General features: G+C 37.4%; 1 protein-coding gene and 2 long non-coding RNA genes across 4 annotated transcripts; all 3 read right to left on the reverse strand.

Annotated features, from left to right (window-relative positions):
* Positions 1 to 285: 285 nt before the first annotated feature.
* On the reverse strand, positions 286 to 3,181 carry LOC127865972 (zinc finger protein Noc-like). The gene is made up of 2 exons (XM_052406127.1): positions 2,730 to 3,181; positions 286 to 2,115 (listed from the first exon to the last, which is right to left on the reverse strand). Exons 1-2 carry the CDS (start codon positions 2,823 to 2,825, stop codon positions 670 to 672), a joined length of 1,542 nt encoding a protein of 513 aa, XP_052262087.1. The 5' UTR covers positions 2,826 to 3,181; the 3' UTR covers positions 286 to 669.
* Positions 3,182 to 4,528: 1,347 nt separating this feature from the next.
* On the reverse strand, positions 4,529 to 7,025 carry LOC127870239 (uncharacterized). 2 transcript variants are annotated; one of them, XR_008044715.1, is made up of 3 exons: positions 6,963 to 7,025; positions 5,286 to 5,384; positions 4,529 to 5,076 (listed from the first exon to the last, which is right to left on the reverse strand). It is a non-coding gene; the product is annotated as an uncharacterized LOC127870239 (long non-coding RNA). The 2 variants fall into 2 exon arrangements; XR_008044714.1 differs by lacking the exon at positions 6,963 to 7,025 and adding an exon at positions 6,765 to 6,952.
* A 1,885-nt stretch (positions 7,026 to 8,910) lies between these two features.
* LOC127870238 (uncharacterized) lies at positions 8,911 to 10,025 on the reverse strand. Its single transcript, XR_008044713.1, has 2 exons — positions 9,757 to 10,025; positions 8,911 to 9,500 (listed from the first exon to the last, which is right to left on the reverse strand). It is a non-coding gene; the product is annotated as an uncharacterized LOC127870238 (long non-coding RNA).
* Between the last annotated feature and the right edge of the window lie 3,357 nt (positions 10,026 to 13,382).

Below are 13,382 nucleotides of genomic sequence, written 5' to 3' on the forward strand. Positions count from 1 at the left end.
AGCGTAAATCGCATTCATAAACATGTCACCATAAAGTAAAGGCAGTGTCAGGTCAAGAAATAAATTATTTAAATACTCACAAACTAGACTATGTAAAATTATTTCAGCTATCTATGTGAAACGTTAAAATCATGAGCCCATTTGAAACGCACTCGCGTTTTCAAGCATAAATTATATTGTGAAGTTATTTTAACTGGGGGCTGGAGGGGAATAGGTTGATTTATTTCTAGTTTTAGGGGTTTTATTTCCTCTGTTTTGGGATGCATCAGTAAAACGAATAAAGGATAATTTTCATCGGATTTAATAATCTGACATATGTTATAAATGAAAACAGAATAAATCATTTTATATAAACATTTATAGGCATTCTAACTATTATTTCACTCATATTTTCTGCATCATAATTTGTAATTTTATTACACCTTGAATTACAATTACTCATAAACCAACAACAGCACATAATCTGAATATTAAATAAATAAAAAGCACATTTAATTTTCATTATCTTCAACATGTTTGCAACATATGAACAACTTCAAAACTATCAGGTCACAAATACGCGCGTCAGTTCTTTTAATAAATATCACAATATTCTACTGATAATGAATTTAACTCCAAATGAGAGAATAAAATATCAGCAGCAATGGCAAGGATTGTCCACTGTTTTTACTAAGGCACTGCTGCCGAGCCTATTCGTTGCCCGTACATATTGTACGGAGAATAATACAGCCCCAACGACGACAACGATGGATGAGGTGGAAGTCCGGGTGGCATATTAGCCATGGCCGATTTATACGGGTGATATCGTCCACTCGACAAGGCCGATCCACCGCCAAGCGGACTCAAGCTCGTCGGGTACATTCTCCGCAATGTTTCCGGACTGATGTTGCTACCCGAGCCTAAATACCCTTGGAGACCGGGTAGATCCCCGGGGGTGGGGATTGACAGTCCCAGGGAGCTGTAGGCACTGAGAGCGGACTCCCCACCGGAAGTGTGCGTTCGGAGATGTTGTAATAACTCTTCGGATGAATTAAACCGCTTTCCACAATAGTCACTTCCCATCATCCAATTACACACGTGTTGTTGTCCATGTTGTGACAACATGTTTTGAGCATATAAATTGTGTAAATGGGAAAGTCCAAGAGACGCCGACGACGGGATGCCAGATAACGACGAGTGAAGTGGATTTGAACCTGGAAGTCCAAACAGGCCCTGTAAAGCTTTTTCCTGTGAACACTGTGTACATCCGGGTGAGGTACATTGTGACAGATGTGAGCTGGGATGTACGCCTGATGACATACAGTTAGTACAATATGGATCCTTGCACCCTGACATACCGGGAACGGGGGCCCTTAATCGTGCATACTGCATGTATTGTGACAAGGCAGCTGACGAGTTTGACTTCAATGCCGCCTGGTGTGCGGCAAGCGCATGAGCAGACGCAAGACTATACGCACTCTGACCCGAGAGGCCGAATGGATATCCGGCAGCTGCAAGAGCCTCGGCAGAGCTCGGAAAAGAGCTTCCCGGCCCGTATGGGTAACCAGGGTAGCCCATGGGACCGTACGGAAGCCCCGGATATAGAGAACCATGCTTGATTTCGGGCGATGGTGACCTATTGTCCCTCCGCACTGGAGATTCGGATCGCCTGCTTTTCGGGGAGTGTTTCGTCTCCTGAACCTCTTTAATTTGCTCATTGGTCTTCAAACGAGGGCTTGACCTGTCATTGTTTGATTTTAATCCGCTGGCTGATGAAGAAGACAAAGGTCGAGATGTAACCGAATGTGATTTGTTATCGTTATCAGCCGATTTCCGCCCATCCTTTGTCCCTAGATTGTCTGAATGAGATTTCACCGGCTTTGGACTAGACGTTGATATGGGATAGAAATTCGGAATGTCCTTGCTAACACTAGAAGAAGACCGATGACTTTCGCTGGACACTCGTCCGTCTTTCTCTTTCGGGGAACTCGTTTTCAGGTCTCGCTCGCTGGAAGTCGATTTCTGTGGGGTATCTTTCTTCTCCAATGGCGGTATGATAGATTTTGATGGTGGGTCTTTCCCTATGCTGCTACACGTCTGTGCCAGCAAGGCCAATGGGCTGTTCTTGGCGTCCAACTGCAAACAGAAAAACTAGGAGTTATTTCAAAGAATATGACCATCGTTGTAAATAACAATACACAGTCGTATATTTATGAGCGATGGGACAGAGGCGAGTCTGTAAATAATATTTGGCATCATCATTATTTCGAGCCTTTACAGAATCCCATCTGCCAACACATCCTTTGATAACATGGTTTTCGATTTTCCCGAGAATATCGAGGATCTAATTTCTGTCTAATTTGTTTGGACTTGTAGCATAAGTAGATATTGATTCTTCTGTCACTTTCCTCTCCAATATAACGTTAGTTTAGATCCAAGAAAAGACTTACTAGTTAAAAGGGCTGTCGGAGTATCCGAGTATTTTGGCAAAGAGAACGAATGAAATTTGTTTCTGTTTCCGTTAAATAATTAATTGATTTACCGACAACCTATGTTAAATAATACAAACGAATTACCGGTATATTGTGCTATGAATGTAGTTGGAGCATAAACCTTAACATTGAAGAAAAAAATTGTCAGATATCAGATTGGTGTATTTTTATATTATGCATTACATCAATATGTTTATTATAAGGATTCATAATTTAATAATTGATGGCAATATAAAATTAAATGAATAAAGGACTTACTGTTGTCGGCAGGGGCTGGAAATAGTCCGGCGGTAGATATTGAGAAGCCGACGCCGGCAGCATGTTGGATGTATCGTAACGATCTGTCACCGGCATATCATGAATTTGTAAACAAGTTTATCCAAAAGTTTTCTTTCAAATATCAGAACAATAACTACTCCCAGATCACTCCACACACTATATCCACTCTCAAAAAACAGCGCGGCGATATAAACCGTTGACAACTTTGATAGAAGTTATGTATCACTCGGACAGAAACAGTTGTCAATCAATTTACTGCCTTCTCTGTTCAACGATTTTCTTTCTATGCCGCCCATATAGTCGCTATTTCAAACGCTCAATTCCGTACATTACACGGTAAGGATTGTCAAGATTCGTTTCCGACAGTTTGACACTTGTCTTCTTTCGCCGCGTTTAATTGGTGGGAAAACTCGTTCGTTTTCAATAGGAGGCGTGTCATTAGGCGGAGGGTTTCGACCAATTAGAATGCGCGTTATAGAATGCAGTTTCGCCTAGTCAGCCATGTTATGAACTCCCATCAATCTTTTCAATAGCTATTCTGTCAATCAAAAGTAATTTATAATACGTTGGGTTTGTAATGGTGTGTTCAATAAATCCAAACATGTTGTTTAGCTGTAAATATCCGTAATAACAACAGCTTGTTTTGGCCGAAATGTATTCAGATTATTATTGTGAATATTCCTTTGTCCATTTATCGTTTGCCATGAGACGGTAAATCAAAATCATAGAATAGTTTTGTTTTTAATTCGAAAATTAGCACACTGACGAAACAGCTCTACCTCTTGGATATTCTAAGAAAACCGGAAATGTTATAAGAATGGTTAAAATGTGTAAAAACACAATACCATTCATTAAACATGCATGACTTATTAAAATACTTTTTTCGAAGTTTCGATAAGAACAACGTCGAAAGCATATTCGTAAATGGGAAGTCTGGTTTATCATCTGCTACAGGCGTTTTCCCGCTTCAAGCGCTTGGCCGCGAGTGCGCGGATATTACGGGGCGCCACCACCATATCAATCAATCTAATGTTAAGGTGTTTATATGAAGATTAAGATTGACGTGTCGAAAGGCTTCCTGTCTTATGTTTGACAGATTGAACAATTAAGCGGCAACTTCAAAAGAAAATGGCAATATTCTTATCAGTAATGGTAAATACCTGTTGAAATCCGATCTCTAGCGAGCAGGTTGAACAATCCCCGATACATGAGTATGTAGTAATCGGCGGCCGAAGAGAGGCTAAGGTTACCTAAACATGCTCGCAGATAAAACACAGAGCAATCTTGTCTGAAAAATTTAGTTTTACGACAATGGCTAATGGCTTAACTGTCCGTATTGTTGGGCCATAATGTTGGCAATTGATAATTGATTAGTTGAGATTGTCACATTAATACGACACGGCTCTGTGGCTGGTGATAATTGGGCTATACATAGTTGGACGTAACCGTTTGTTCTGCGTTCTAAATCCCTTTTTTTAATGGTCTACGCTTGTCATCTTTTTGTTATGTATTTTGAAACACATGACTCGATCTGATCTGAAAGATTAAACAATGCATATCTCTGTGACAAATCCACAATCCAAGACCCATTAGAGTTATCTGCGTGCTTGAGTCTATCGCCCTTAACCTGAATGGTAAACGCTGCATTCTTGAAATAAAGTGTCGCGACAAATTTATTCATTTAAAGACACGATTAGGGCACGTTTTATTATATGAAAGCATTTCACATTTTGACATTATATTTTACTACTTTAAACAATACAGATTATATCAGCAGTGACGATGGCAAAAAACAAATCTTCGTTTGGCAGAACATCCAAAGGTATTAAAGTAGATTTGAAGGCATATACTTAACATCAGGTTCATACATCCGTTTTCTCTATAGTGTGTTGCATCTAAATTATAATTACCTATAACATCTAAGTTGATGAAAAATTAATCCGAAACATTTTATGAATAAATTTCACGATTATGTGGTCACGAAAGTAGTCGATTTTCCACGCCTGTCATCAGCCTGTTCCCAATGATTAGCGGGCCGGAATAAGAAGTCAAGGAATTTAATAAGGCGCGCTTAGGTGGTCATTGTGAAGCAAATAGAATCAATCTGAGCGCAGCGGAAAGGCGTTAATTCGGTGATTGACGTGCACGACACGAGGGCAAATGCTCGTATCAGCAAATGTATATGTGTCAGAGATTCCATTGAGACCAGTACGGAGAGGATTGTGTGCGCTGTCAGAGCCTCTGTGTTGATCAAAGGCACTCACGGAGATGTTTGACAGGATCTGGCGCAACACATCTCGCAGGCATGCAACTAAGTAAGGGCAAACTGAAAGAGATGGACAGGGTGGGCGGAAAGGTATCAATGATAGTGTTGTCACATTAACGTATATCGGTACCACAAGCGCGTGTAACAAACCTGAACGTTAATCTGGGAGACAAACTACCTCTGTAATAAAAGATGGATAATTAGAATCGAACAAAGAAAAATACTGTCTATAAAACTCTCAATGTTTGTTTTAATATAAAAAGACTTACACGGGATCAAACTCGTGAGGTTTATGTGCTCTTGTTGCCAGGGACGTCATAAGAACCTCGACACGTGTGCAGGGAGTAGACTGCATAGGCATGGACGGTCTATAATTAAAAACGTGTAAAACTAGCATTTATCCTTCAAGTTGTCAATCTTAATTAGCAAACATTAGAAGACAGTCTCCAAAACACAATCTATCAAGACAAACTCTCTTTGAGGGAGACTTACATTTTGTGGAATTACTAATTCAAGCCTAAACCTTTGTTTACTCACTGAGCCTTTGAAGTAGATACACTAGAAAGAAAACTCATATATACATAGAGATCAAAAATACATTTAACGGGTGAAAAGTTTTAGTGAATCCACGCACAAAAGATATCCGGTCGGGGTAAATCCTTGTTATGAGCAGGACACCCACCCTGTGTGTATACCGGCCTGAAAAACACATTAACAGGGCAATCAATCAAGATCAAAGGGGCTCCTCGAATATGTCAATCACCCGGATAAACAGCTTCCAGCGGCCTGAAAGCCTCAATCACTCGTCGAGTGGCTCTGGTTTTGTTGTGCAAGTGGTCGGGATTATTCATCATGTTTTGTGGCGTTTGTGTGCATGAAATACGACTCTGTGATTGATCGAGACCAAACGTCTCAATACACCTGCTGCGGGTCTTTGAAAATATTGTACTGAACACAACGTACATGTTACGGCTGTGAATACATTTGGTTTAAATCGCCCGAGCTGTACGCGTCTATGACGAGCCACATATGCTGCTTGAAAACCCTGTTGTGAGCATCGGGCCCAATCATCAACTGCGTGCGTACATTATTGCATCGACTAATCGGGAAGCGGACAACGACAACGAGCGACTAACCCCGTGTGTGTTGTGACTATGTATATTCAAACTAGTAGATTTGTGTTCATCGTCAGAGAAGAGTGTGTCCCCGAGTGTGTCACTGACAGGTCAACATGCTGCAGCCACAGGTAATTGAAAAAAATTTGGTCCTTATATATATAATCTTATTATATATATATATATATATATATATATATATATATAAGGACCAAAAAAAATTCAAGTACCTGTGAATGCGTCGATAGCAGCACACGCAATCTGCGGCACAAACCGTTTAATGCTCGATATTGGCTTGGTATGTGTTATATGACGATTCACTCACTTGTTATGTCTTGCTAATTCCAACTTTTTTTCGGAAATTGTCAGAGCACGAGTCGCATAATTATGCTGAATAATACCACGTTTATGGGAGCGCTATCGCTAATTATAGCTGTGTATTATGCGGCATAGAATCACATGGTATGTATTTGAAAAACAAACCACTGGCATTTTGACATAATACTGACCAGCCCTACAATCCCGACAGTATTTGTATGTGTATTAATATGTGTAGATACAATCAACGATTGTTACAGAGCGCACATTGACAGGCATTGTACAATTAATAAGGTAATGTTAACACATACTCACACTTTGAAATACATGTATGTTTCGAATCTCCACGCAGAGTTGTCGTTCCTTGATCTCACATAAAATCTCTGCCATCACAAGAAAATCTTACCAGATTTGGTAGGATTTTATTTGATTGGTTTATGTATAATATTCTGAAAAGGAGTATTATTTTACATTTTGAAAATAGTGTATAAGTTCATAATAAAAAAGCCTTACCTAAGTTGGTTTTTTAAAGCAAAAGTAACAACGGTAAAATTATTGAACTACGTGGCTATAGGCATGATAGGCCATCATCACGTGGTTGGTCATGAAAGCAGGGATTTTATTCAGCTAAGCTGGTTCCCGTCAAATTTCTGCGCGGAGGTTGGTATGTTTCAAGTTGATGTTAATGTTAGTTTTTGTAAATGATTGAAATGGTAATGATAGGAAATAAGTTTTGAGTTTAATCAGTCGCCTGTGTCAACATCGGAATACCTCGGTCAAACGTCAATATTTGGAAAACGCGGTCCATATTTAGCACGGTGCCTATACCACGTGACTTTTTAAGATCTGTGTGGGGAGTTAAATGTCAACAAAAGCACGACAAAGGTAAGCTTTTTAAGGATAACTTTTTTAATATGTCATCATTTTCAATGGGATAAAGTGGAGAGCCCGCTCATTCATGAGAGTTTTCTATAGGTATCATGATTTTGTAAAACAAATGAATATTTTTTCAGTAAAGTGCAACCGCGCGTTTGAACGGTTAGAAAAAGGTAGGATCAGTGTGGGGACATTATTTTATTATGACACAGAAACATCACCTCTCGTGAAATAAAGCAATAAACTTTATTGGCGGAGCTTACAATATATCATTTTGCATTTTTTTCAGGTTTCTTTCATATATTTATGAAAACAAAATCAAGAAAATATTCTAACAGTAATATGATCTGTGTGGTATACGTGTTTAGAAGGATCTGTGTGGTATCCTTGTTTCTACAATTTACGGATAAATTGAGATAATAACGACAATATATATATTTTTAATTAATTTCAATTATTTCAATACAACAATTACTACTACTACTATTACTCCTATTTGTGCTACTACTAATACTGCTACTACTACTACTGCTACTATTACTACTACTACTACTACTACTACAACAACTACTACTACTACTACTACTACTACTACTACTACTACTATAACTACTACTAGTAGTAGTAGTAATAGTAGTAGTAGTAGATCTATTATTATTATTTAAAAATTCATTCATTTCAGTTATCACCTATTTGGCACTAGTGAGCGGACAAGGGTTAAGGGAAGAAAAAATAGAGGAAACAGTTTCACGAGACAGGAATGCTATACAGAAGGGGACACTAGGAGTAAGGTGGGAGCGGGCGAGACGAAACGATAGCAAACTGTTGCCAACAATAAGAATGCGGATAGACGAACACAATGGACATTTTAATTCTGACACAAATTCTGCAACAGAAATTGTGTCAAATATTACACAGGTTGACAAAAAGCAAAGGCATGTTCTTTCCTGAGTAATACGTATGTTTTAAAATCAAATTTGGAATGCAAACTGATAAAACAGAATCCACCAGACGTATTGGCTTGTCATTTTGTTGTTATTTAAAGTTTAAGGTAAACGGTATGTTTATCAAAAACAAAATACTGGTCATAGTAGAAACATATATATGTGTGTGTTTGTGTGTTTTATTTCATATATGGAATTCATATTGTTGCATTAGTTTATTACATAGTATAGATATTGACAATCATTCGCCATGTGTTGGTGATAATGTCATGTTATAAATTATGTCGTTGTATTCAGTGTAACAAGTGTATGCTTATCTTTAGCGTTAATTATTTTGAAGAGAATATAAAAAGTAAATGAATAAATATTATATTATATGATTATATATGTACGATTCTGTGTTGTGGATGGATGCAGCTCTGAAGAATGTCAAGACGTATTTCGAATTAAGGAGTATTGTATTGTATACACAACCACATTGCATACATTGTTTACTGTCAATTACCACGGCCTAGAGTAATTATAAGCAGGCAGTTAATTATGTAAAGCAATCGTGTAAAACCCTAGTATTAGAAACCCTGGCTGCTTATGATTATCGAACTAGCTCGTGACAGCGGTATTTAAAATTGAAACCAACGAAAAAACATCGCAAAACTTTAATCAAGTTATAATTAAAAAAGAATCACAGATTCGATAATACAAATCACAGATGCGATATATTAATGAATAACGTAAATCCAAATTATTGCACAATTATTTGAGAATGATTTCAAACACACAAACGAACTAAACGAAACCTGAAAATTAATCAAATTCGGATAACTTTAGAATCATTTTGAAAAGTAAAGTAAAAGTAAAACAACGGATAAAATAAAGTAAAACGATAATGAAGTTACACAGACAAACTGTAAACCATTATGATTTTTAATCAGTATTCACGGATTTATGTGAAGTCCTCACGTATCGAGAAAGGTTTGTTTTGCGTTTGTACGTTTTGAAACACTCCTCACTACTGTAACACTTGTCATGCATGTGGGTATTGACGTGCTCTCTGAGGTCATTCTCACTCCTAACTGCCAACACACACTGGTAACATTTCACCAATCCCTCTTTTTTGCACTTTTCTCTCTAGCCACGAGTAGGTACTTGTCCGCAAAGCTCCTGCCGCACTGTACACACACGTGACATTGGGGTCCTTTGTTCGTTGAAGCCTTCTAAGATTGTAGGCATCCTGAGAAAAAAACAACATATTTTATTCACGTGACATTTTAATGCGTAAGCACGCTATTAAAAAAATGTTAGTATCTGAGGACACGCGTTCGTTAGTTTTAAATTACGAACGATTTGACGATTATTGAGTTATTTCAAAATATATGATAACCTGAGAGAAGAGATATATTGTATATTTGTGTTGTTTACATAAATCCGTTGATCTGGTTAGCATAACTGTATAAAAATGTAACTATTTTTAAGGTATTTAATCTTACCTGAAATGTTTTCCCAAAGCAGTTATAGTTTCCAGAGTTAGCGTGTCCCCTAATGTGGCGCAATAATCCAGCTCTGGTCTTCGACATTTTTCCGCATTCGGAGCATTGAGCCATACCTTAAAGCAAATATAATATCAAAAATAATATACGATACATTACTTCACCGGACAGTAGTGTTTGGCGCCAAAATAAAAATGGAATTTGATACAATAACATAAAGTGTACACTTATTTAAGGTAAGCATGGACTTGTCATCGATTTAAGATGCTCCAGCGTAAGATTTTAATATTATAATCGGGATTGTACAGAATGCCTGTAAATCATAATTATGTATTAGTTTAACAAGCGGTGCAAGCGTAGTGTATAGCCATTATGTGTTTTACATGCTAGCGCATTTAAAAATCCCGTTTCAAATACATTGTTGACAAGCATTTGTTTAAACAACTAAATAGAACTGAAAAACTTAAAAACAGTATACCACACAGATCCGTTGAAAAACGTATACCACACAGATCATATTACTGTAAGAATAGTTTTCTTGAATTTTGTTTCGTAAATAAATAACAGAAACCTGAAAATGGATGCAAAATGATATAGTGTAAGCTCCGCCAATAAAGTTTATTGCTTTATTTCACGAGAGGTGATGTTTTTGTGTCATAATAAAATAATGTCCCCACACTGATCCTACCTTTTTCTAACCGTTCAAACGCGCGGTTGCACTTTACTGAAAAAATATTCATTTGTTTTACAAAATCATGATACCTATAGAAAACTCTCATGAATGAGCGGGCTCTCCACTTTATCCCATTGAAAATTATGACATATTAAAAAAGTTATCCTTAAAAATCTTACCTTTGTCGTGCTTTTGTTGACATTTAACTCCCCACACAGATCTTAAAAAGTCACGTGGTATAGGCACCGTGTTTAGCACGCGCGGTCAATAGCAGAACATATGTACCGGTTCATACACTTTTGATTGCCTTTTTTCGTATTTTAGTGACCCAAACGAATCACATAGATATAGAAAGACACATTTATGGGAGGTACAATGTTGTATGTTATTTTGGAATTTGAATTTTTGCTGATCTTGTATTCGGGAGGTCGTGATGAGTTTTCCCTTTTTGTTTCAGATTTATCTGTATTGCTTATACATGTATTTCAGTTTTGATATAACGTGAGAAAATATCGAGTTTACTCAAATGCCTAATTCCAAGTGTTTCTCGTCTGAAACATATACAATGTACGAGTCCCGTAAAGGACAATATTAAGTTAGGAGCAGTGTGATAATTTAACCGTAATTTTATGCATAATCCAATAAAATATATGATTTAAAGTTATAGCTTAACTATTAAAGCTCACGACTTTTTCATGGAGACAATAAATGTCATGGAAGTACAAACAGCTTGGGCGATAAGACCTCAATTTTTCTAATTTTTCTACGCCCATAGGCATGCCATTTCACGATGCCTAAGTGTCTTTAAAAACTAAATGCCTACGCTGCTATAAGTTGTTCCTTCAAGCGATAATAACATCAAATTTATAGCGCTCACACACATCAACCCTACTTTGCTACACTTTAATAATGTCGAGACGGATTTCAAAATGTCTAATATAACCGTCATATTTCATTTGGAGCATACCCCGATATGTCATTTATGTTGTTGGAAAACTCTTGAACACGACACCGAGAGGCTAAAACGCATTTACATCGCATCAATCATTAAATTCCCTAACAGAGCATGGGCTTTGATGTTGATAAAAGCTGTCAAAAGTCGAAACGTATTAGACTCCACGTTATCTGTTTTCCATTTGGCTACCGCGGTGCGTAGCTATGTGGGAATGAAGGCAAACATTGAAGACTTTCACTATGTTCGCTATCCCTCATGATGTCCAATTTAAGTAGATTTTAATAGGGAAATAGCTCTATCGCGGAGATATCAATATCTTGTATTTAGGCATTATTTATCGTTGACTCCAGATATGATTGATAGCACAGGGGCTCGCTAGTTACACGTATCGATACAACTAATCCTTGCACTTAAGCAGCTATGTCGAGTTTTTGTTAAAGAGATTATGACCAGCGTCATGCGTAGTGTGATCAGGAGCTACCCTCTACACTATAGTTACGCAATGTTTCGTGGTCTCATAAGAGGTCAGGGTACGCTGGTCGCATATGGCATAAGACCCATTCTCGCATAACGCGGGTCATAGATATATAGACATGCTTTATGGTACATGCTCATTCAAAAGGCCCATTATAAACGTGCACTTAAGTGCCAAAATAAGTCGCGCTAGTATAATCATTGACCAAATGTTCTCCACGCCAGTGGACATAGTTGCTGTGTATACACCATATGAGGAGCATGATAACAAACATGTTTACACACATTTCACCAAAAGTACGTCAATGCTAGTAAATCTATATAAAACTTAGAATAAGCTTCGTGATGTTGATAATGCCATTGAAAGCGCAGTCTGACCGCCGTTAATGTGTAAACTGCTGCAATGAACAACAGACGTATGATGTAGTGTATTTCGCCCCGTTGGTGCAATAATGTACCATGTAACATTAAAATTAAAGGCACATGGTACCATTTTGCACCATGGGGATTTAGACTCTCAAATAACACCATACAAGCGCGAGATACACATGTATTTGCCACGAACGACGTATTTCAAGCATGATTTCACTTACATTACCTTGCAATGTAGGTCTATGATCCAAATGCACGTGCTTAATGTATAGTAACTTTACATGAAAAAAACACGATAATAATGAATTGCATATCTATTCAACAAGGCCAGATTTTTCGGATTGAAACTCCTAAGATTTGAATAATTACTTTTGACACTAAGAACTAAATGGGGATTTAAGGTTACTTTGCGTGGGTCAAACAACTGCACATGTCATGAACGATTTACAAGTGACTGAACACTTGAGTTAAAGTATGTACGATTACAATGCGATTTCGATAATCTCTCAATATTTTGAATATTATGATGATATTTTCAACACTCGGTACAACAAAGCGCTTTTCGCTCCGCCAAACACATTTATACAAAACCTTTTGTTTTCTCGTTTTGCTGCCAAATAAGACCAACAATAAATGGTCAATGTTCAAAGTGTTATGCATAAAATTTACCTTTAATCGTTGATAACATACAAGACAATCCTATAATTTAACATATAAACTTAAGTCGCATCAATGACGTGAATTCGCCCTTATCAACAGGTTTGAACATCCAATCCTTGCATTAAAGGGCCCAATATTATAATGCGGTTGTGCCTGTCTGTGCAGCTAAGTTTTACTTTTTGTTTGCATGTATTAGTCCAGAATAGTCAAACTTGATGATAATCTGCAAAATAATGCGAATTTAAGATGTGTATTACCCTAAAATTATTATAAATAACCGACACATGAAAACTTTCCAGAATGTAGTAAATAATTATTTTACAACCATGAGACACACCGTCTACTTGGTAAATGTTAGCTATTACGTAATGGTAAAATGATGCATTCGCATTCTTTTCTGTCACATGTTTTCGTACATGTATTGTATATGCAACGCATGTATTCGTTGCATGCAGTGCTTCATATTTTGATCTTGTATTACACAGTATCCCC

The sequence above is a fragment of the Dreissena polymorpha genome, chromosome 2, assembly GCF_020536995.1.
Source record: "Dreissena polymorpha isolate Duluth1 chromosome 2, UMN_Dpol_1.0, whole genome shotgun sequence".
NCBI lineage: Eukaryota > Metazoa > Mollusca > Bivalvia > Myida > Dreissenidae > Dreissena > Dreissena polymorpha.

Coding starts and splice junctions, on each gene's coding strand:
- LOC127865972 (XM_052406127.1), bottom strand. CDS start 2,825: ATGCCGGTGACAGATCGTTACGATACATCCAACATGCTGCCGGCGTCG. Junction 2,116..2,729: donor TCCAGCCCCTGCCGACAACA/GTAAGTCCTTTA, acceptor TTCTGTTTGCAG/TTGGACGCCAAGAACAGCCC.